General features: G+C 36.4%; 2 protein-coding genes across 3 annotated transcripts; both read right to left on the reverse strand.

Moving 5' to 3' along the window:
* Positions 1–975: 975 nt before the first annotated feature.
* mier1a (mesoderm induction early response 1a, transcriptional regulator) lies at positions 976–11143 on the reverse strand. Of its 2 annotated transcripts, none has more exons than XM_067459884.1 (13): positions 11068–11143; positions 10566–10593; positions 10171–10322; positions 9951–10079; positions 9727–9859; positions 5846–5901; positions 5687–5759; positions 5327–5478; positions 5146–5227; positions 4042–4136; positions 3748–3794; positions 3495–3625; positions 976–1732 (listed from the first exon to the last, which is right to left on the reverse strand). In XM_067459884.1, the coding sequence occupies exons 1-13, from the start codon at positions 11074–11076 to the stop codon at positions 1485–1487; spliced, it is 1335 nt and encodes a 444-aa protein (XP_067315985.1). In that variant the 5' UTR covers positions 11077–11143; the 3' UTR covers positions 976–1484. The 2 variants fall into 2 exon arrangements, with proteins under 2 accessions (XP_067315985.1, XP_067315983.1); XM_067459882.1 differs by having other exon boundaries at positions 3748–3875.
* Positions 11144–12544: 1401 nt separating this feature from the next.
* Positions 12545–23165, reverse strand: slc35d1a (solute carrier family 35 member D1a). The gene is made up of 12 exons (XM_067459885.1): positions 22956–23165; positions 22021–22054; positions 21844–21930; positions 21593–21660; positions 21436–21507; positions 21257–21325; positions 20884–20986; positions 19859–19951; positions 16727–16794; positions 14264–14342; positions 14107–14189; positions 12545–14022 (listed from the first exon to the last, which is right to left on the reverse strand). Exons 1-12 carry the CDS (start codon positions 23099–23101, stop codon positions 13914–13916), a joined length of 1011 nt encoding a protein of 336 aa, XP_067315986.1. The 5' UTR covers positions 23102–23165; the 3' UTR covers positions 12545–13913.
* Between the last annotated feature and the right edge of the window lie 1331 nt (positions 23166–24496).

Here is a 24496-nt window from a genome sequence, read left to right on the forward strand (position 1 = left end):
CATTGGTCTTGTGTAAAGTTCGGTGGATTTACATTATATGTGTACTTTGTTAATTGTAGCCTACTCTAATCATAGGGAAGTAGAAGTGATAAAAGTGTTTTAGGTTTATCGCAGCAGTGTAACTCATGCAAACAGAGTATAGTAATGTAAAATGTGTGTTTCATATGGTAACAAAGTGTTTTTTAAACAGAAGTGTATAGTTTTCACAAGTGTTTAATTATGCAAAGGATCTGTATTGTTTTGCTAATTACGTGTAGCGTTTTGAAAATGGGCCCTGTTTTGAAAATCGGGTAAAATAAATTGTAAAAGAACATTTATGTGCTGGTGTAAACATAGTTAGACCTTATGAAAGAAACAAGAAAATATGGAAACTACTTAAAGCTATGAATGAGTTTTTAGTTTAAATTCAGCATACACTCCACTCAGGTAAAATGTGGGAAGGCAATGAGGTGACAAAATCAGATTCACTTCAGTAATCACACAAGACAACATGGATTTGGGTAAATAGTCTGAGTTTAATGAATGAGTGGTTCACTAATTGAAACTGACAACTATTTGACACACCCTATAATGTTTCTGTACTTAGTTTCCTGAGCTATGCAGACACAGATGACAACCAATTTATGCAAACTGTAGATTCCATTTTCCTTTACCATTTTTGACAGGACTAATCAAGGTCCTAGAAAAAAAATGTTATCATAAGGATGGGTTGACATTCTCACAGTGAGAAAATGAATAAATAGCACCATTCATTTCTGCCCTGCCTTTTGGATTCAACGCTACTTAATCCAGCCTATACAAATATACTCTGTATACTGGTCTCATGCATCACCAATATCTAATTAAAAAAAATAAATAGCTATCAAATACAAAAATAAGACAATATTTCATATAAAGAGGAAATATCTTCTGAAAATGCTTTTTTAAGACCAGCATCAACTATTTGGTCAAATAGGAAATTCAGAAATGAAAAGAATGGAATGTTACAGTTGGATTATTCAAAATGTCCCAAATACAAAATGTGTATTTCATAATTTTAGATTTGGAATATTTACAGTTGTTCTTCATATAAAAGCAAGAGGGCTTCTCCAGTGTGCATTTAAAGCTAGAACAATGTTATGCACACCAAAAGACAGAAGTTTCACAATAAAATACAGTCAGCTGTCAGACATTTCTTTTAAACAACCTGGCGCAAGCATGAGAACATTGATAATCTATATTAATAAATAGTGCTACAGAGTTGACGGTGGTAGAGTGACGGTCTGATATGACAGTCAACCATGTGTGTTTATATGAACTGAGCTCAGCGGCAGTAATAAGAGGACATAAATGTGCTTCATTTGCATCCCTGAAATTCACACACACACATTCCGGCTACCTTCATACTAAAAACAGAGTCTGTGTCCCTGCATCAAGCCCCCATCTGAGGTCAGGAGTTCTGTGCCTACAGTTCAGTCTTTCTTTTCTGGGCTTTTGCTGGCGATTCAGACGGTGTCTGCTTCATTGTGGGGCTCTGTGTCAGTCCTAAACCTTTTCAGAGGTCGTTCAGAGCGTTCATCTTCCTCCTGTTTGACTGTGATCTCCATGATTTGTGTGCTTGGGCTGCTGGTGTCAGGGTTAGAGTGGGATGGTGTGTTTGCAGTGGAAATATCTGGACACATGACAGAGCCGTTTGTCTGAAATGTCTCATCTCTGACGCAGAGAAGGTCCTTGTAGGAATGGTTCCCTACACCTGTGAAATCAAAAAGGCATTTCATATTATTAAATACAAATAGGCTAATTATTTTGGCTGTACTGCTCAGTCGCACAAAACCAATGCATAGATGGTCCCCCAAGCATACTAAGAGCAGAACAAACAAACAATGAGATATGAGATTTTATTTATATACTTATGTAAGGGCTGTCATTTTTTTGAAAAATCTAATTCAAACAGATATCAAATATCAAGCAATGTATTTGAATATCTACGAGCAACACTAATCTATCAACTTGATCTGGATCAAGTGCGGCTCTTTTATTGACAATAGCCACGTTTACATACGCATTTTTGTCATTCTGATTAAAATCATTCCGATTGAATGATTCAGTGGACTGTTTACAGGAGCTGACTTTCAAACAAAATCATCACAGTTTGTCTGCCACATGTCGACGCTGTCCTCTCCAGCAGCTGGAATGTGTTCACTGTTGCCAGAGCCACTCTCAACGACCACCAGGACTTATACAGTTTTATAAAAGCTATTTATATGTTGTAAAGTGTAATAATCATCTCAGAAAAATAAATTCTTCTGTCAGGCGCAGCTGAAGTAAAAAGTTCCTGGGACAAACGCTTTCAAGATTAGATGAAGATAATGTTGGAATAATGACAGACTAACTTCTTACTAAATAAAAAGTTTACCCCTCAGAAAAATGTACCTTCTTCTCGATAACATTATAGCCTGTTGTGAGCACGGCGCGCGCTGTATATCAGGGGCCTATTGCACAAAACTAGGATAAGGGATTAAGCCGGGATATCTTTGTGATCCTGGCTCAATTTATCCTCTAATATACAGTTACCTTTCGTTATCGTTATCGTTCTAGGTGTGAGTGTGGCTTCAAGGTATGTTTACATGACAGCGGTGTACTACATTTTGCATACACATGACAAGATCACCAAGGTATCCCGGCTTAATCCCTTATCCTTGTTTTGTGCAATAGGCCCCAGGTCACATAAGTTATGCACACTCAAAAGTAATCAGGTCAGGTCGTTTACATTGTGAATTTTTTTTTTTTTTGGTTTGGGCATTTTTTCCCGATTGTGGTGTTTATATGGAGCATTTTCATTCGGATTGGACTTTTAAACCGAGCACAGTGCTTCATGTAAACACACCTGATGTTCCCCGCGGTGAAGAACACTCATTCTGAGCCCACACACGTGCCTGGCAAACTACCTTATTTTTAATGGGTACTTTACCATCTACGGTGTAGAACTCAAAATGTTTCCTGACACTACTTTTAAGATGGTTTGGGGTCGTAATTGTCCGCTCAGTCTGGCTGTTCTAAGAGTTATCTTCCATTTTCAAAACAGACTGGCTATTATATGCTTGATTTGGTCATGGACCTACACTACAATACATTTAGAGCGCCCTCTATTGGATGAGATGGCACACAATAAAATAAAAAACAAACGGTCTAATCATCAACTGTAAAAATGAGCTACATGGCAGTTTTAGTCATTACATGTTGCATGTACTTACTAAAGTAGTAGAACTGTAAATTACAAGCAACTATACCTAAACCAAACGCTAACCATAGTAAGTACATGTTGTTAATTAATATTACTTAGTACAATTACACTTTTACAAGGGTACCTTAAAATGAATTACAAACTGGAGGGGGAAAAAATGACATTTTTAACATTGACAATAGTAAGAAAAGTTATACAAGTAACCAAAATTTAGCAAATTGGAATGATTTCTGAATGATCATGTGACACTGAAAAGTCTGGTGAGCCTGACCGTTTTGAGCGTTGGAGTCACTCTCTGGCTCTGATGGGTGTTTGCTGTCATCTGAAGTGGTGGGAGGTGGAAACGAAGATCCACTGGACTCAGAGCTCTCCCTCTCATCCAAAATACGCTCCATATAATCCCTGTAATGCCAAACAAACACCAGGCAGGATATGACCTTACACAGCATCTGATTCTATGCACACAGAGTTTAATTAGAGGACTTGTGACCTTTAATGTGTCATGGTACTGACGACTGACTTACAAGACACCCGGACGAAGGCTGTATTTTCTTTTCCCAAGCTTGGTTTGCTGTGCAAAGAAATCATAACGCTCAGATTTCTTCCACATGTAATAAAAGGCCACACATTCCCCTACAGATCTAGTTCTCACCTGGAAAATTTTAATTAAGTAACAATCACCTATGTGAACAATAAAAACAAAACAAACAAAAAAAATCACTAAATTATTTACTAATTGAACAGTAAAAACTGTAGAACAGTAGTCATTTTCCATCCATGAAAATAGAAAAGAGGTGAGGATGTGACTAAACACTAACCTTATTTGCTTGTACTGAGCTGAAATCTTTCCCGTAAGCTTTCAGTCCTTGTTCAAAACCTCGGCACTCCTCTTCTGTCCAAACTGACATTTCCTCTGAGGGAGAGAGATATTTGAGTTCAGGTGACACATTCAGGGACTGTTGACTTGTTACCACTGTTATAAGAAAACAATTCAAGCGATCGCGCTGGAGCCTCACATGCACACAGATAAATGATCAGTTCTAGCGTTGCTAGATTATGATAATTAGGGATGCTCTTTTTTATGGACAAGATAAGGGATATTAGGTCAAATATATCTTCCTCCTCTTATTCTTATGATCCATTTGAACCTGTAACGATGCCTGCTTTACAAGATATTGTAGGCCAGTTTAAACCTTTTGGATTCCGATAAAATTCCGATTCAACCTTCAGATTTTTTAAACAAATTTTTGAGGTCATTGGACCTACTGTTCAAAAGATTATGAACAACTGCCTTGAAATGGCAACGGTACCAGATGACATGAAGCTTGCCATGGTCCACACACTTCTCAAAAAGACAAAATTAGAACAGACAGTTCTGTCAAATTTTAGGCCAGTCTCAAATTTTTCTTTTAGGTCAAAAACGAGCATTCTGAAGATTTTTTTTGTTTTGTTTTTTGAAGTTTTGCAATCAGGTTTTATTAAATACCATTTCACAGAAACAGCTCTGGTAAAAGTTTCCCCTCAAGCTTCTATTTTATTCTGTTCTTTGAACAGGTGATCCTTGTTTTTATCTCAAGTTTTGACTATTATAATTCCCTATATACACAGTATTAACCAAGCATCTCTGAATACAGCTGCTAGGCTCCTCACTGGTGTGCATAAAGGTGAGCACATTACTCCAGTTCTGAAATTGGAATCTGCATTGGCTCCGAATTCACTATAGAATAGATTTTAATGTATTGTTGCTGGTTTTTAAATCCTTAAATGGATCAGCTCTGTAATATATTTCCAATATATTATCCATTCACAATAGGTCATCCAACTAGAGACTGTAATATATATATATATATATATATATATATATATATATATATATATATATATATATAGTTAGTTAGTTAGTTGCACACACAAATACTCACCTTTAGCAGGTTTCACATTAAATTTCAATCTTCTTAAAGCTTCTTCTGCATCAAAGTTGCATTTAAACAATTCATAAAGAGCCTGAAATATGATCAAATAAATTGCTGTCATGTTACAATATGATGTCAAAAGGCATAAGCAATATGATTTAAGGGAATATGTGCCTGGATGGTGACCTGCCTGTTCATTGTCTTTGACGTGAGATCCTTCAGGAATGGCATGGACACCAGCCTCTTCTCCGCTTCGTTTAGAGGCCTCGGCTAAAAACTCTACAACCTTATCCTCTGGAAGTAACTCTGGATTCCACAAAAGCTGATCGTCATTCTCATAAACTAAAATAGAATTTAGGAGACAAGAAATTATATATATATATTATATATATAATATTATATCATATTCATATTATATATCATATTATATATATACATCATACTATATATATATATATATATATATATATATATATATATATATATATATATATATATATTAAACGTATACACAGAACATCTAAATCAGTATATCCTTCAGTTCTGTTACCTTTTTCATTGTCCTCATATTCACACAGGCCAACGGGAGTCTCAGCTTGATACATTGAACCAACCATTATCTCCTATGAATGACAGAGGGGAAAAAGACAAATGTCTAAAATCCATTTAAACAAGAAAAAAAGTTGAGAGAAAATCATCTAGACTCTACCTTTTTCCAATCTTCAGATAGAATATAATCGTCATCTTCAGATTCTTCCTCATAGCCTATAAATAACAAAGTGAATCAACAGGATCTAGTTAGACCACGAGTCCAATCCTTCTCCAGTAGGGCCACTGTCCTGCAAAGTTCAGCTCCAACCCCAATTAAACACACCTGGACAGCTAATCAGGGTCTTACTGGGCATACTAGGAACCTCCAGGCAGGTGTGTTGAGGCAAGTCTGAGCAAAACTCTGCAGAACAGTGTGGTCAGACTGATTTAGACTCTGAATCTGTAACACCACCTGCTGGTTCTATGAAGAACAAGTGAATAAATAACTGTGTATGTGTACATTTCTTACATTTTAAATAATTTATAACGAACAATACATGATACTTGGTTTTCATCCATTACCTTACTGATTCTTCAACAATCATTCTAATATGATTTATTGCTTTGTGAACATTTCTGATATTTAATGTTGAAAACAGTTGTTAAATAGTTTTGTGGAACCATTGATACATTTTTGTAATACTATCCGCTGGTTTCAAAGACAAGACTTAAGCTAGTCCCAGACTAAAATGCATGTTTGAGCAGTTTTATCAAAAAACAACTTCCCCTTAAAACATGTCAGCACTATTGTTTTGCACCAGTAATTTTAAAAAAGCGAATTCAATGTCCTAATTCAACTAAAGCCCTATTTGCACAGGATTAGTATTATCTAGGGACCTCTGGTGATTTGTAATAATTGCAGAGAATGTCTGTGATCTTTATGCAAATTGGCCATGTCTGTAATTTGTAAAGTAAAAATTCCCCTGCAAATTACCTACCATATTTCGCCAAACACAGAGGTACTGTGATGATAGTAGTCTCGCACGAATCGGCATCTCTGTGATTTGGCCAGGATTAGGTGGATCGTATATCATTTTTGCACGTATTTTTTAACTTCCTGTCCGCATTTCTATCTTTATCTTTGATGAAGAATGGAGGAGGCATTTATAATGCACACCGTTATAAGTTCCCATGCAGGCACATGGATTATACTTTCACTTCTGAAGTACCAATACCAATTTGGGAGCAAATTGCTTGAATGGTGTGTTTAATATTAACATTAATACTAATCTTAACGAAAAACATAACAGAACAGTACAATGACAAGCTCATTTAAATGGGCGCTTTGACATTTAGCTTTGAAACTGAATCAGCTTGTTTAACTGATGTAAAGGCCTGGGTGTCCCTACATTTTCTTCACCTCAATGAAGGCAAAAGTGAGATTATAGTAGTGAATCATATTGTCAGCTTCTCACTCGTGATAAATAAAATCTGACTCCTGCCGCTGGTCTGTGCTCAGTTCAGTTTTTAATTGTAGCGTCTGTTCACTAACTGAACAAAATTATGTTTATTAATATGAAATAATCAAAACGATATCGATGACTCTTTATGATTTCATATAGCTATATCTATAATGAAAAAACACTTACAAGTCTTGACATCATATCCGGGAGAAGTCAAGAAATTCGAGTAAAATTTGCTTATCCCGTGCAAATGTGCCACACAAAACTCATATGTGGGGGGTCCCTAGATCAGTGGTTCTCAAACCTCTCCTGGAGTACCACCAGCCCTGCACATTTTGTATGTCTCCCAATATCTGACACACCTATTTAAGGTCTTGCAGTCTCTACTAATGAGCTCATGAGTTGAATCAGGTGTGTTAGATGAGGGAGACATACAAACTGTGCAGGGCTGGTGGTACTCCAGTGCTGCGTTCCACTCCACTTTAAGACACGCACTTGCAAACTTCCCAAAGCACTTCCCCTTGGGGGAATCCCTGCCGCCATTTTGAAGTGCGTTCCACTTCGTCAGGGCCGGCTCTAGCTCTTTGGTTGCCCTAGGCGAAAGGGAGTTTTACGCCCCCCACCCCTCCCCACTCACTTTTATCGTCTCTATTCTAATTCAGCACGTCTGTTTTCCTAGGCCTACCCCTAACCGAGAAGCACTTATTACACGTTCGACACTTTATTTCCACTTTTCAAACATTTTCTCACTTTTTATTGAAAATAAATGCCTTTCCGATCTGGTATGGGATGGGAAAAGGTAATAGAGCGAGTGTGGCAAAAGCCAGGATCGAACCTCTGAGCGATCTGCATCAAATCTTGATGCCATGCGTCTTACCACTACACTACAGCCACTGTAAAGAATTTGGTGAACACAACATATTTGGGTTTAATGTAAATAATATGACATCTATCGTTAGTCTCTCCAGTAAAAAAAAATAAATGAGAGGCTGTATTTATTTCCTTCCGACGCCCACGTAGAGATGAGCGTTTGTACTTTTCATTAATAACATGCATACGTTATCCATATTCAACTGGACTTTTGATATTTAAATGACATCCATGTAGGTTATTGTAGATAATTGTCAGTGAAGTTATGTTTGCAATACATATAGTAATTATGTAGAAAACTAGCAAGTGATAGCTTAGTGACAATATTAATAATATTTATAAAATAAATATTAGTTGATAAGATTGATACTAAGTAATTTTATTTTGTTTGACAACTTATTGGCTGAGATAAGAAGACTAACCTCTATACTGGGCTTTCTTTCGATTTTCTTCTTTTCTTTTTTTCCGTCCCTGTGCTGTGCATCCGCGGGTTTAGACGCCTCATTTTTGATGAACGAGCAAGATGAGCACTTGCCTGACCTAACGCCTGAACTAATAATCAATAATCACCATCAATTCAATCTAATAATCAGGTTGATAAGTAATTAAACGTGTGGCTGAGGGATCGCCCTATGATGATCATGTTTAATGAACATTATGTTGTATTTCGCTTGTTCCGATTATATGCTTAATGGGAAGTAATGGGCGGCACTAGAGCGCGCTCGCGCCCCTAACACAATTGTCGCCCTAGGCAACCGCCTAGCTCGCCTATAGCAAACGCCGGCCCTGCACTTCGTGAAGTGGACAAGGGAAGTTTGTATGGACAGACCCTTGCTCCCTCGATTTTGACCGAGTGAGCGAGTCTACTTCATATGTACACTTCAGGCAGCTTCATATACCACAATGCAACGCGATTGTGACGTCACCACATATCACGTTTAATTTACCCCACCACAAACAACTATAACTATTTTTAAAAACATTTAAAACAACCCAAACACATCCATATACATATAGAATGCTGCATTAAACAATTTCATAAAGGTAAAAAATAAATAATATATCAACTCCATAGTGGATTCCAAGTGATCAAGGGCTTAGGGCGTTCCAGTTCAGTCCATTTGCAAAGTTTCCGCCAGTAGTGAGCACTCATGCAACGTAGGCATGACGCACATCCGAGTGAACGAGACGGAGGGAAGTTTGCGAGTGAAGGGCATGATAAAAACGAACTGGAACGCAGCACAGGACAGGTTTGAGAACCACTGCCCTAGATAATACTAATCCTGTGCAAATAGGGCTTAAGACTTAATCTAAATGCTGTCTGTGAAACCAGGCCTATAAATGTCTCTAAACGGTCACAAATCCACAGTGAGAAACTTTATGGTAGTGTGTGTATGTATGGCAAACCCTAATGATATTTACTTGTATGATACATTTCTTTTTAGAAATTATTAATTTTATATTTTAGAAAACTGAATAGGGGCAATAGTCTGGAAACATGCTTTTGTTCCATACTCCTTTTTTTCGCCATACTTATCCAGACCTGGAAATATCAAATTCCATAGTTTTTCGAACGGCATAGGAACCCTGTTTGTACTATCTATATCTAAAACCTCTCTACAAAAATGTATAACACGACAGCTTATACTTCAGCATGCTATTTCATTTATTGTATAAAATGAGCTTTTTATATGCAATATAATGTGTAATATTTTTATAATCATACCTGCAAAGTAATTGGATCGCCGAGGGTAAAGAAGTTGAGCTGTCCTGTGAGACACACTGCTAGAGGGAGGGTCATCACTGGACAACTGCACATCCTCATCCTCTTGATCAGAAAGCTCCCGTCTCTCTTCCTCCTGACATCCATAGCAATGAATAAATTTACATTTATTCACACACAAAAAAAACATACTGACTACATTAGCTGTTTTTCAGATAGATCTTTACTTTAAGTTTACTGTGGCTGCTGCTGCAAGTATTATCTGAAGAATCCTCCTGTTGAACATCTTCGTCTGGAGACCCACCAGTGCTGTAGCCATATAATTTCAGAAGCTCCTCAATGGGCATCTCACCCTCCTACAAAACCATGGTTAAATTATGAATTGAGACCTATGAAGGTCCTATGATGGTTATTTTAGTATGGAAATATATAACAGGCGGCCCATACTCGGGTTAGGTCATCAATTTCAGAACTGAAGTTGGTCTCTTCCTCCAGCTTTTCCTCCTCTTCCAGCGTCCGCTCATCATCAAAGTCATGTACGAGCATGTCTGCTGAAGGATCAAAGTCCCTGTCCTCATCCTGCACCACTGGATCTGCTCCTGTTTTAATCACAGACATTTGTTTTATTAATTAATATATGCTTATCTATTATATATTAATACAATATATGTATGCGCTATACTACAAACTATATAATGTATATAATAATACATAAATTCACTATATCAAAAGTATACATATTGATATTATATAATATTACACATTAATATTAACGTGGGCTGTGATGCAGCCTATATGAATTTTATTATTGCTAGTAAAAAATAAAACAATGAAATCTTTACCTTCCGAAACAGAACCACTTAGGGAGGGCTAAAAAAAGAGAATACGATAACAATACTTTAATATATTTAGTAAACCTTTAAGGAAGAAAAAAAAACATAAGAGAACAAATGGTATGCCCTCATTATGAAATATTCTCTACGGCCAGAAGCAAAGCTGCTAAATCACATATTTTACTTGTGTAAAAGAAGCGGAGTCAAAAGAACAGGGTATACTTTGTTATAAGTGATTAATTAGTGTTCGTTTTCCTTAATAAAACCACAGAGGGAAAAAACTGGACGTGAGTTTTGGCGCACAGGCAACAAGTTAGCGGCTAGCTGCTAACACATTCAAATTGGGCGCCTTAACATGTTTGCTAACTATTCAGGGCTACATGTTACATTAAAAAAAAACCTGTCATTGTTGAAACGTTTAAAATTTTAAAATAAAGTTACATTTATTAAAAGGTTGTGTGGCCTGCTTAGGTGCGTTATTTAATATAATTTGATATAATGTTTCTCCTACCTCCGCCATAGTTGTTGTTGGGTCTGTGAAGTGTGAAGCCAGCAATAGTAAATGTCAACACGAAAGTGAGCAGAGCTCCACTATTGTTAAGTGTACAAAATAAAAGTCCTGTCACGAGCCAGACATTGCGCACAGTTGACAAGCAGCATAGGAATGGGTAGGCTGAGAGGATAGGATATGAGAATACTCTTCTTTCTTTTACTTTATATGAGAATACTATGTATCAGCTTACTAAATTAACTTATTTTGTTATTCAAACATAGCCCTAAAATAAAATAGTTCCTAATGTAATATATATATATATATATATATATATATATATATATATATATATATATATATATATATATATATATATATATATATATATATATATATATATATATATATATATAAAATCAAGTACTAGCTTTTGAGAATCCGCATATTAGAGCTGTAGCTACTTTCAACTTTTAAAGATGTGGTCAGATTATTTTTCCTCATGAAAAAAAATGTTTCACCCTTAAAATAAGTCATTTTTGAGGGGAAATAGGTTCAAAAGTATGTATTCTTTGTTTTTTATGTTTTAATATTTGCTTATGTTTTACCACTGAAATATTTTATTTTACATGGAGGGGCCTGTACCATGATGGTAGTTTAACAAACTCAGGGTTACAGTTTCAAGTTGACAAAACCAAACCAATCTATTCAGGCTTTGTTGGTACCATGATGCTGATCATAAGCTTTCTCTGTCAACTCAGGCTTTGATCCTGAGTTTAGAAGTTTAGTTGTGACATCAGTAGTGAACAGCCAATCAGACTGTGGATCAGTGGAACTGAGATTCACTTCTCAGGAGAGAAGCAGTGATATTCATTTCTCTCTTCTGCAGATTATTACATGATTGAGAATATTAAGAATTTAAACAAAGTTACACAGAAAAAAGAAAAGAGCTGTCTATGAAAAAGGACAATTTAAAGAAAAAATCATATTATACGTCAATGTAAATAAAAGAACATAACCTGCCCCAGAACAGGTATAGCTGTGGAGCGTAAGTTACTATGGCAATGAACAGCTAAAAGACAACCCACTTTAATGGTACCTTAAACCCAGGATTGGCACAAACTAAGTTTAAACAAATCTGGCAAGCCAGCTAAACCACCTACATGGTACAGGCCCCAGGTCATATTGTGGGTGTTTCTTTCTTGAAATCCCATAAGAAGCCAGTTTGAAGAATGAAAAACTGGAAGACAATTGGCATTTTCAAACCATTGGCTCGCTTATGAATTTATGTTTTTAGAACAGCAGGTTTTAAATCATCAGTTGGAGATAATAGGCTTTCTTTAAAATAAATTACTCTTACCTCAGCCATGAGTCCTCACCCCCACCCATATCTGAAGCGGTTTTATTAGTATTTATTAGACAATTCATGTGATTTTATGTAATAAAGTAATTTAACTGTATGGAAAATATTACAATTTATTGCAAAATTCAATGAGAATTTACAATTGAAAAAAGCATGAGGACAAATTCTTTGAGTTGAGGTTTAATTTTAAATGTTATACACTTCCCATTTCTCATTGATACATTCACTGAGAATTTTCAAACATGAATTTGACAGGAGTTTCTTGAACAAAACTGTATAAAACCATGGAAAGAAATGATTGATGAAAAGAGCACAAAGTTGAACACAAAATATATCTACAGCAACAATATCTTTCAAGACATCGTTGGATAAAAATAAAGTGCAAAAATGCACTTTATCCATAAATTTTGTATCTCAAAGCATGGACAAACAAGGTATGCAAAAAGTGGATACATGATTGAGAATAGACATTCATCCAGTAACCACAGAATACATTAGGTTTTCAAGATGTATAGCACAAAATAAACTGTTGAAAACCTTATCAGATGGTCAAAAATGCCAACACGATGTATGAGAAATTCTTAACAGATCAAAATACTGAAATGTAACTTGTATTACAATGTTCTTGCAAAAACTAATACACATTTTAAATCACTGACAACTGAGAAAAGCTGTAAACTGTTAAAGTGCAATTACTACACCATTTGCCTTTATAAACAACCATGATTCCATCAGTATACAGCTAATGGAATTACTGCATCCCATTCCCAAATACAAAAAAATACAAAAGCAGTTATAAGAATTTCTCCAGTTAAACACTATAACACAGACAATGCTTAGCAAAATATTTCTCTTCTTTAAAGCTTATCAAGAGACTCTGAAGTTGCACACATGTTCCTTATTTTACACACTCTAACACCTGAATTTTTCATGTATCATTCAGGTTTTGAAGGAAAATCGTTTTTGAAGGTTTAGAAAACTCGACAGGGTACCAGAAACATCAAATAACTACTTAAACAACATAAAATAACTCCCTTTTCACAGGATAATATTTTACTCAATAATAAAACCCAATTTAGAATCCTAACAATAAAACAATGTCATAAAAATAAATAGCCTAAAACACATCTTTACAAGTACTCTTCAATAGGCAATACAACAGGTGTTTCAACAATAAGTACAGTAATCATTCCCATTGTATGGCAAGTGTCCAACATGTCAGGGAAAGCAGTTTATTCTATTAATTTGAAATAGTCAACACTTCTTCACAGAAGTGAAGATTAGCAGGCAAATATTAACGCTGGAACAATATTCTAGTATGTTTGAAGCTCTTTTATTTGAGACAATGTCCTGCCTGCACCTGCTGTAGCTTTTACAGTCAATATATTCTTTATATCACACAAAAACAAATCGTAGGAGTGACTTCTGCCTACTTGCTCTTGCAGGAAATACAAAAACTTACAGACACATCTTTGCACATCATAAATGAGCGTTCAACCACTGGTCATACAGCCACTTTCCCTTTGACTTCTAGTTTGTTTGCATTTTCGTTCTGTTTGGTGCTCTGCTCTTCTGTGAAGGTAATATAGGAATACACCAGACTGCCAGCAATACTGAAAAGACAAGTACAGATCATTAGCGTCACAATAAATCCATGCATCCCATCGGTTTCCTTTTGGGAAATGCTCACTTCATACCTGATGTTTAGACCAATAAAGTTAGTCCATGAGAAAATGTAATCCCCACCAAACACCATTCCAATATACGTCACTAATATATTCTGCAGAGATAGAAAAGTCATAATATAGTGACAGCAGGACAAACGGTCTTGGTATGTTTAAGAAACATTCTTACCTTTAGGCAGCCGACAATGGTAGTAGTTAGCGCAGAATTATACTGAGTGCAAAGTACGGTCGAGTACATTAAAATGAACCTGCAAATGAAGAAACAAGATAGAATGAATGAATGTTGTTGAATAATGAATGCCTAAAATCATTAACCTAAAGGTGCAGTCACGCTGGCAAAATGTTGCTGTCAAAAAGGTCAATTGTCAGTAGCATAGCGATATATAAAACACAGCAAATGCTTTCAAAGCAGTTTTGTTGATCAGTGCATGAATTGTGTGACTAACTTGAACATGAGCTGAATGTGCGTGGGAAACTTTGTTTTCACAGGAAACCAGAAACGTGCAAATTTCCATTGAAATGACCAACACATTTTTTTAAAACAATTGTAAATGTGGCCGCACCTTAGTTCTTAATTTTATTATGCAAGAATAAACTATGCACACAAAAAACATCAACATGTCTAAGCTTATTTTGAATTTATTGTTTGTCAATCTATTAAAATATAAACTATATTGCTAAAAGTATTGGGACACTCTTCCAAATCATTGAATTCAGGTGTTCCAATCAAGCACCTACGCATCTCTCAGGAGCGCAGTACATTTAAGCAAGGTACAGTGATAGGTTGCCACCTGTGCAAGCAATATGTCCCGTCGTGAACTTTCCTCACTACTAAATATTCCACGTTCAGCTTAGAGGTATTATAACAAAGTGAAAGCAATTGGGATCAACAGCAACTCCCAGCCACATTATATCACAGAGAATCAGGGTCAATGCTGCTGAGACCAGTGCACAGAAGTCCAAACTTCATGTGGGCTTCAGATTAGCTCAAGGACAGTGCGTAGAGAGCTTCATAGTATGGGTTTCCATGGCCAAGCAGTTGCATTCAAGCCTTACATTACGTTGGATGCAGTGGTGTAAAGCACGCCCCCAATGGACTCAGAGGAGAGCAGAGTGCTTCTCTGTCTGGCAATCCGATGGATGAGTCTGGGTTTGGCGGTTGCCAGAATAACACTACTTGCCTGACTGCATTGTGCCAAGGGAAAAGTTTGGTGGAGGGGGATTATGGTTTGGGGTTGTTTTTTAGGGGTTGGGCTTGGCTAGTCTGGTCTTACCAGACTATTGTACATTTCATTTGTACATAGAGTTTGGCCACTCTCCATTGACAAGGGTTTATTTCCACGAAGGCGGGCACTCTGTTAAGGTTTAACACTATTGGTTCTGCCCTGAGCCACTCTGGATCTGCCATAACCAATCACTAACGTTTGGTTGTGACGTATGTCATGCACCCTTCGCCTGTTTCACACAAATCTGACAACATAAATGTGCACTTGTGCATGCCACCTCAGTGATAAAATCATGGGATAAAACCTAAAACTCGTGCATTCGGATTGTGATTTAGTCACGCCACGGTGGAGGGGAGAGTTTTGTGATCGGGAACGCGCCACTCACGTGGTCCGTAACATGATTATATGCTGTAAATAAAATGTCATATGCTTGGTATTATAATAAATGCTGCTATAAATAACAGACCAATTCAAGGTGACCCACAGCATCATGGCCACCAACAAACCCCAGCAAAGATTGTTATTGCTCCGGCTGTAACTTCTGGATATTCGGCAGCGGTGCCACAACGGAATGAATGGTTTCGTACACATCTTTTTCCGCTGCCATTACTGAACTACAACTCAAACTTGAGCATGACATCAACGTCATCGTTCTCAGCCACTCCCTCTGTTCACTCATTGGACCGGTAAAAATTTGTTCGGAGAAAACCTAAGAAAACACAGCAGTCCCAGACGTAGTACTGAAGGAAAATGAAAATTCAGCAGAAGTACGTAGGAGGGCAGAGCCAGGCTAGGGCTTGGCCCCTTAATTCCAGTGAAATGAACTCTTAATGCTTGAGCATACCAAGACATTTTGGACAATTTCATTCTCCCAACATTGTGGGAACATTTTGGGGATGGCCCCTTCCTGTTCCATCATGACTGCACACCAGTGCACAAAGAAAGGTCCATAAAGAGATGGATGAGCGAGTTTGGTGTGGAGGAACTTTACTCGCCCTATGGATTAAAAATGGGATGTCATTAAATTTCATGTCATGTAAAGGGAGAAGAAAATAAACTTTTGGCAATATAGTGTATATAATCAGGGGGCTCTAATTACTTCTGAAATTAATAAAATAGTTTTCCTCAGCACTTCATCAACAAACTTACATCTGTGTAAAGACAGCCACCTGTTGCCCACTGGTGTTTGCATTTCTATAAATGATGGGGTTTCATTTTTTGCCGATTTTTCATTTGCTGAATTGTGTTGAAAATTACTGACAATCATTTTTCTTTAGCAATTACAGAATTGAATTAGAGTTATGTCAAACTGAATAAACAGCATTGAACATATTTAAATAAAATGCATTAAAGCATTAACTTTGACAGCCCCAGAATTAACCAAATACAAAGTTATTTCAACTTACCCCATTATACAAGAAAGAATAAATTGACCTATGAAAAGCGCATCTGACCAGCCTTCATAATCAAAAGCCTAAGGCGGAAAAAAAAAGACATTTAGTGATACATGAAAGAATGTCACACTATAAAAACAAACAGAGTAAAGTACCTTAGTTAATCATTGCATTTCACAGAAACGTTTGTAAGGAAATATGTAGGTCAAGATCTTGTATGGTAAAATGCCACACATACAACAAAGACAACTTTCTACATTAACCACATTTTTGTATTCAGATGGTGGGTGAAAAACAACAAATCTACTCAACCCATCTAAAAACAAGTGAAGAACTCACCTAAAAACAATATACCTAAAGAATAACTTCATAAGCTACTACATTCAATCTGATAGTTACGCTGACCGGTATAATGGCGGCTTTGTGCATGAGACACACTGCCTCCTGTCCTCTCTCCTTCCTGAAGCAGTGCCTGCCAAATAAACTTGGGCCTCCCTGTTAACAAACTGAGCTAAATAAAATGAGGCATTCATGGAGCAGGGCCCTGTCATCCTAACCTCCCAAACAACTGAGCCTTGTGCTCACACTGCTTATTCAAAAAGCACACTTTTTGACTCACACTTTAAGAAACTGCAGTTATTTCTTCAGCATACAGACAGGAACAGACATGCTGAAATTTATCGCAGTCAGCTATGATTTCAAAATAATTTATGACAACCATGCACAGCCATTCCAAACGGCTAATGGTGTGTGTTCCATGGCAATGTGAGCTCACTGCAGCTGAGCAGATGGTGTGTTTTTGGTTGCCAGATCATCTACGGTTATGAGGTCTTGTTGAGAGATGGAGTTTTAGGAGAGACTAGAGTCCTGGGGTTATTTAAGATCTGGTATGTAGAAACAATATATATAACTTAGCATGACCAAACTACCTATGTGTGCAACTTAGAAACATTTCATTAATGGGCCATTATCCATGAAACCTATCGTTAGAGAAACTTACATATGGTAAAAAAAATGTTTTAAAAGTGAATGGAAGGAAGGAGCAGAATAGCCAAACATTTCAAAGACAAACATAAAACACACAGCAAAAAACTAAAAGAGATAAATGATAAGTACATTATTAAAATTAAAATGCTGCCTTAAATTTTAGTGCACGTCTTTAGTTTAGTGTAGACTAGTGATACATGGATCGTGGTTATATCGGAGGCCAAGTAATAAAAACAAAAATAACTTTGCAATTTATTGCAAGTGGGTCATGGGAGGATGAGATAAATTGTTAATGCGTTGATTTTAAAAAGGCACCTAACTCAATTTACGTAAAACAATTTTTAAAAAAGAGCCGTAGTTTTCAACTACAACAGGGAATTCCAATCAAGGAAAAATATGCCTAGAGCAGCTTGTAGTGGTCATTATATAAAACACAAATAAAATAAAAAAACTACATGAGATATTGCTTAAAGGTGCACTATGTAACTTTTCCGTCCGCTAGAGGTCGCCTAATCGAAAACAAAGGCGTAAGTGGTGACACCGAGACTGAGCCTTCACCTCACAGCCGATGAAAAAGAACTGCGAAAGGACTCGGACAGAAATCAAGTTCATGGTTGCGGTTATTAACATGTACTGTAGTGTGAAGCAGAGCAGGACTGAGTGTTGTGGGGGCTGAGCAAGGTCGCTGGAGCGATTGTTATAAGTTAAAATAAGTTATACATTTTTATTGTAGATTGTAGATAGATTGATATAAATAAATTGAACACAACAAATTGAGTGTGTTGAAAATGATGTTATGACGTTACTTTGAGTGTTTGCTCAGCATAAAACCAGAAACTAAGGGTAACGCATCTGACGCAATTGACAGGCAACTCCCGCACACATCCCGGTTCATTGGTTAAAATATACATATTCTCGTGATTTACTAATAGTTGGAAACATTCGGAAACATTTTTTTTTTACATGCACCTTTAACTTAACAGCTTAAACTAGAAATGAGCACAAGCTATGATAAAAGTGTTTTCCAACATAATGATGGAAACATTAACACGGTCATTTTCCTGGACCGTTCCCACCTGGTGGAATGACCTGCCGATCTCAATTCGTGCTGCCGAGTCTGTAGCCATTTTTAAAAAACATCTTAAGACACATCTTTTCCAATTGCACTTGACCAATACAGAATAGCACTTACTGATCATCACAGCAACGACCAAAAAGCGCACACTCCTGGATCATATCTACGTCTCTCATCCGGATTTGTGCCTTCAGGCGGGTATGTTACATAGCTATCAAAATCCAGTGTTCTGTATTTTGCGTACGTGAGTTTTTGTTGTAGATGGCTATTACTGCGCGTTTAGCTAGAATGCCATACAAAACCAACCCATTGGGCCACTGAATCTGCATTAACGACAACAGTTGGGGCAACAGCCTTAGTCCTAATGGGTTTTGTTATCATCGCTATCAAAATCCAGTGTTTTTTGTATTTTGCGTACGTAAACGAGTTTCTACAACAAGTTTTTGTTGTAGAAAAAAAAAAAAAATGTGTAGTGTTAATTAATTGAGACTTCTTACAGCTATTATAGGTTGTTGGCCTTGTTTGTTTCGTTGCTTTTATTGCTCTCCCCTTTTTTGTAAGTCGCTTTGGATAAAAGCGTCTGCTAAATGATTAAATGTAATGTAAACATGTTTAAAGCTTATTTTTTTGGTGAGGCACTAATGTTCAGGCTCTCATTAAGTTGTGGGATCCATTTGTTTAAAGGGATAGTTCACCAAAAAATAAAAATATTTTAATTAATCATTTGCCTACATGTCATTCATCTTCTGAATACAAACGAGCGACATGAGAATAATTAATGAAAGAACTTTCATGTTTGGGTGAACTAACCCTTTAAGTACCAATGGAGGCAAAACAGATCAGAGAGAAATTTCAAAAAGAGAATTAAAAACAAAACAGAAGGAAGGAAAGAAAGAAAGAAAAAATACTGTGTGGGAGTGTTTTAGTTAAATAATTAACCAGAACCAATCAATTGCTGGGTATGTGAAATGTTACAGCTGTGAAGCGCTGTATATAATAATAAACTAATAAATAAAGCTTATATCCAGCCTTTGCTTGGGCTGAACACATTTATTTCTTGTGTGCGTGTTCAGGGGACTTACCATGTCTATATCTCCTGTGACATGAGCTAAAAGTAGAGTTGGAAGTATCATAAATAAAGCATTGTAATAGAGCAGGCCATACTTCCCCAGCTCCTATAAAACAGAAAGACAACAAGAAAAAAACAAGAGATAGGCAAATCAAGCACAGCAATGTCATGTCACGATTCCCTCTTCTCTCGCACACTATACTCTATCTGCTCTTTTGCCCAAAGAGAACCAAGATGGTATGCAATTTGCTGTAGAGAGCCACAGGTCTCTTTTTAGGAACTGAGCATAAGCTTTAACAGGTTGTAAAATCTGGACTTCTTGTTCAACTTCTCAGTGCTCTAGATAAATCTTACTATGTAGTCCACATTCTTCAACGAAAACTTTAACAGTCATAAAGCTACTAGCTGTTTATGTGGAGGCCTCAAATAGAAGACACATGACTTCTTTTTTCAGTTCAGTCAGTCAGTGGGGTAATGCAATAAACACCACTCAGGTTGCCAAGCACTCTGTTTCCAGAAATTCAAGCATAGACATAGTCTGTGCTTGAAACGCTTAGAACATGCATGTGTGAACTTTTGCTCGGATTGGGCACTGCAAAAAAATGAAGATGAGAAAACACTGAAAAAACAATGAAGTAAAACAATAATTCTCTACAGGTTTAAAACTCCAAATGGGTTGCTGGTCTTTTCCAATAGAATTGCAATTAGGACAGCAAGATAAATGGGTTTATTAACTCTTAAAAGGAGGACAAAATGCTTCTTTATTCCTGTGTTACATGGAGGACATCAAATTAGGCAGATGCCGGGACGTACCCTTATCAAGTAATTATTTCATGACATTAAAAACATAATTGGCAACTCAGAAAATGTAGGGAGTAAAATCAAGATCATTCAGATATCGCAATGTTTGCGGAGTTGCTTAATTTTGTGCAAGCACAACGAAGCAATATTTCTCAATTGACGACTACACAGAACAGCTGCTGCTTAAGGGAGCACTCGAGGTCTGAGAAATCTTGATCATGAATGTGCCTTTCTTACCTTAGAGTCAAGTTTCTGTTTCACAAAAGCTCCATTGGCAGCAGTTAAGACATCGTTCATTAAAATGAACATGTACCCTTGCAGGTCAAAAGCCAGGTCAGCACTGCACAAAAAAAATAAAAGCACTCAAAGACTTGGAAAAAAGAGAGATATTATTAAATGTGCACAGACTTGGTTGCAGTCCTTCCCTTAATACTTGATAATAGTAATGTATAATTAACTTCTGTGTTGTGACGGTTTTTGCAAACATTAACTTCCCTCTGTAAAGCAGTAAATAATAGGCATGTACGTATAGGGAAAAGGAACCAAGATAAGGCTGAATTTTATTGGTTAAACAATGCATCACTGTGGAAAGAAAAATAAAAAAAGTTACCTTGCAGCTACAAAGGCCCCGAGAATCATAGAAAATACTGTCAGCTGAACTGGCCGAGAGAATTTCTTCCTGTAATAAGGGACATAATTAGTGATATTTTGATCATTAAAATGAATGTTAATTAATTAGATGTAAGCTATCAGAAACATTTCCATAGTAAATAGAGAACTTTTACTTACTTTAACAAGAAACCCTCCGCCAGCATTGTAAAGAGAATAGAAAACCTCCTCAATACAGTAAACATTGGGAGACTGAAGGAAGAAAAAAATAATTCATTATGTATAACACACAAAAACATTATGTTATATTTATGTAATATTTAAAGCTGTATCATACTTAAGCCTTTTTGTTCCAAAGAGTCCCGTTATTTGATTTCCTACATATAGAAGAGGTAGCGGAAACGTCTGCAATTACAAGAAGCTAGATATTGAACAAACATACCAAAAGCAAGATGTGAACAGCACTTATAAAGCAGCACCGTCTTGCAGTCCCGTGTGGGGGATCTTGTCCCAGACTTGCACAGTTGTCCTAGAATAAACACGTGTTCTTTGCAACAAGCAGAAGTTTAATGATCTAGCACTCCTCACCCTTTTTGGTATAGTACCATCAAATTCAGGGAAAGTGATCACCCGGAGGGCCTTTCCCACTCGTAACACAACAACTGTTGTCAGCATCTGCAAAGTAAAGTCACACTGTGTAAATGCCGCACTGCTCTGTTAATGTGGCAAGTGAGAAAAACTTTAATCTGAAAAAGGGAAACTCACCTGCCCAATGCCAACACATATTGAAGAGGGGAACCTGTTCGGAAAGACAGCTTTTTTAGCAAACGCTGAATGAACAGAGGTTTGCATTTTTGAAATGCAAAAGTAACATTACTACTAACTGATTGCTATTATAAAAATTAAACGTCATATGCAATGTAGCTGTGAACTATTTGTTGTGACATTCTCCACCAATGACTTACTTTAGTTCTTAACAATTCTTTATCGATTACATGCTTATTCTACAATTTATATAATTTCTACACCTTCTTTCAACTTAAATTAAACAAAAAAACACAGACAAAATCTGTAAAAATCAACCTTATAAATTGTTCTAACAAAATGTCGTGATTAAAGCATGATTTCATCAAGTACATGTTCTTGAATCAACATTTTGGTTGCTCAACATTCCAATCAACAAATTAGATTTGAGTGACAAGTTTAAAATGTCAAGTTTATGTCCTGGGTCTTCCAGCTTTAAGTGCTAACGTACATCAGTCTTATCATTTCTCTCTGATATTCTGGTAAAGTTACAGGGGTAGGGATAGGGTTTTCGATCAGGAATGTTGTACAAAGATAAACAAATTAGGAATGTTGAACAAAGATGAACAAATTAGGAATGTTGTACAAAGATAAACAAATTATGTTGATCCAGGAACATGTCTTACTTGGCAAAATCACAGCGAATGTACTTAATACTAAGGGATTCTATTAAGTTACATGTCTAAAATAACGGTATTAACTCGATGTCCCTAAAGGAATAGCAATAACGTTGCACTTTTTGTGCAAAAACCCTTGTCTCACACTGGATGTTCAAATAAGAAAACTGCGTCCTTCCATATCAGACTGCAGAAAAAAAACTCAGTAGCCAACTATCCCAAGAATTCTGCATCTACAATAGTCAAGCACTTTGAGTATAACTATTAAAGTCCTCTTACCTGTAATTAGTCAGGACGCTCTTGTTCACTACAACTATAAGGAAAGAGCTGATTCCATAAAAAACCGCGGCTGAAAGTTTGAAGAGTACCGTTAACGTTTGGTCCGCCATCCCTGCCGCTTCATTCCTTAACTCACATTGCTTCATTCTGAACGCAGCGCCTTTCTTCCTCCCCACGTTGACGAATCTGAATTTCCGCCATGTTTACAGAGATACGTATGCTGTGACGACATATCTAATTTACATTTTAAAGAGGGGTGCTCTCTGTCGCCACCCTGCGGCAGATGACTGACTGCAAGCTATTTACAGAATATGTGGATTATGGACGATGAACATGATAGTGAATTAGAATTTTAGAGAGATTTGCTATGTGGGATAAATTTATCTTAAATTCTTTGACATGTTTCTTATTCAGCAATTCAACACAGACCATTAACACAACAAAATAGATGTATTTTTTTGCATAAGCACAAAATGTATTCAGACTTTAGGCCTATAATAACATAACATAACTGCTGTTTAACCACATACTACTATCAAACTAATATTAAAAAAATAAACATTGTGTTTTAAATAATTTGGCAATTTCTAGCACAAAATAACCTGTCTGAAGCTGTTTTTCATACAAAAGACATTCCGATAAAATTAAAGTAAAAAAAAGTCTTGGGATTGGCACCACAATAAATAAAAGAACCCAGTGGTCAAGTTTATTGTCTACCACAATCTACAACCATTAATTGTTCAATGTAGGAATTGTACTTTGTTATAAGCTATGGCTTAGCGTGCATTATGTTTTTAACATTTAGCCTATCCAGAGACAATTTTTTATTTAATTTTATTTATTTATTACATGCATCCAAAAAAGATGTCTAAAACAATAATATATGCAGTATAGACCATGTTGCTCTCTGGATTGTTGGCCTTTCGGTTTTGACCTTCTGCCTGTTATTTGGATTATAATTTTGGATTTCCATTATGAAGCTGTGTTTGGATCCTCAGCATTGTGTCTTGAAGTAGTAACACCCACATCCTGTTAAATGACTTTTATTTATTTATGTGGCCCAGATCTGGATAGCACTCTGAAAACTGTGACTGTTTTATGTGGCCCAGGTCTGGCCCAGCCATTTTAAAACAGATCTGGCTGAAAGTCGGCTTGGTCCACGGACCAGATACGGCTCAGAAACTTGCAGTTCAACCAATTATTTAGGGGGGTTATTATTAAATTAGCAAAAAAACTTTAATATAAACATTTATTAACAACACACTTTTTAAATCACACAATAACAAGTGATTTACTGTATAATAAAAGAAAAAACATGCAGTCAGCTAGTGGGTCGGCTATACCGACTCTCTAATATCTGAATGTACTCCTTACGAACTTTGTTAATAAAACTTAATGTTAAGTTGCAATTAATTATTTAACACTTTATACAAATTAGCTTTACAGTTCTCATCAGGAAAATAATGATCAGCAATCTAAACAAAGTTCAATTCTGCTGTTAAGCGCTAAAAAGACAATAGTGTTTTTATTCAGTGCAGTCA

The sequence above is a fragment of the Pseudorasbora parva genome, chromosome 12, assembly GCF_024679245.1.
Source record: "Pseudorasbora parva isolate DD20220531a chromosome 12, ASM2467924v1, whole genome shotgun sequence".
Lineage (NCBI taxonomy): Eukaryota > Metazoa > Chordata > Actinopteri > Cypriniformes > Gobionidae > Pseudorasbora > Pseudorasbora parva.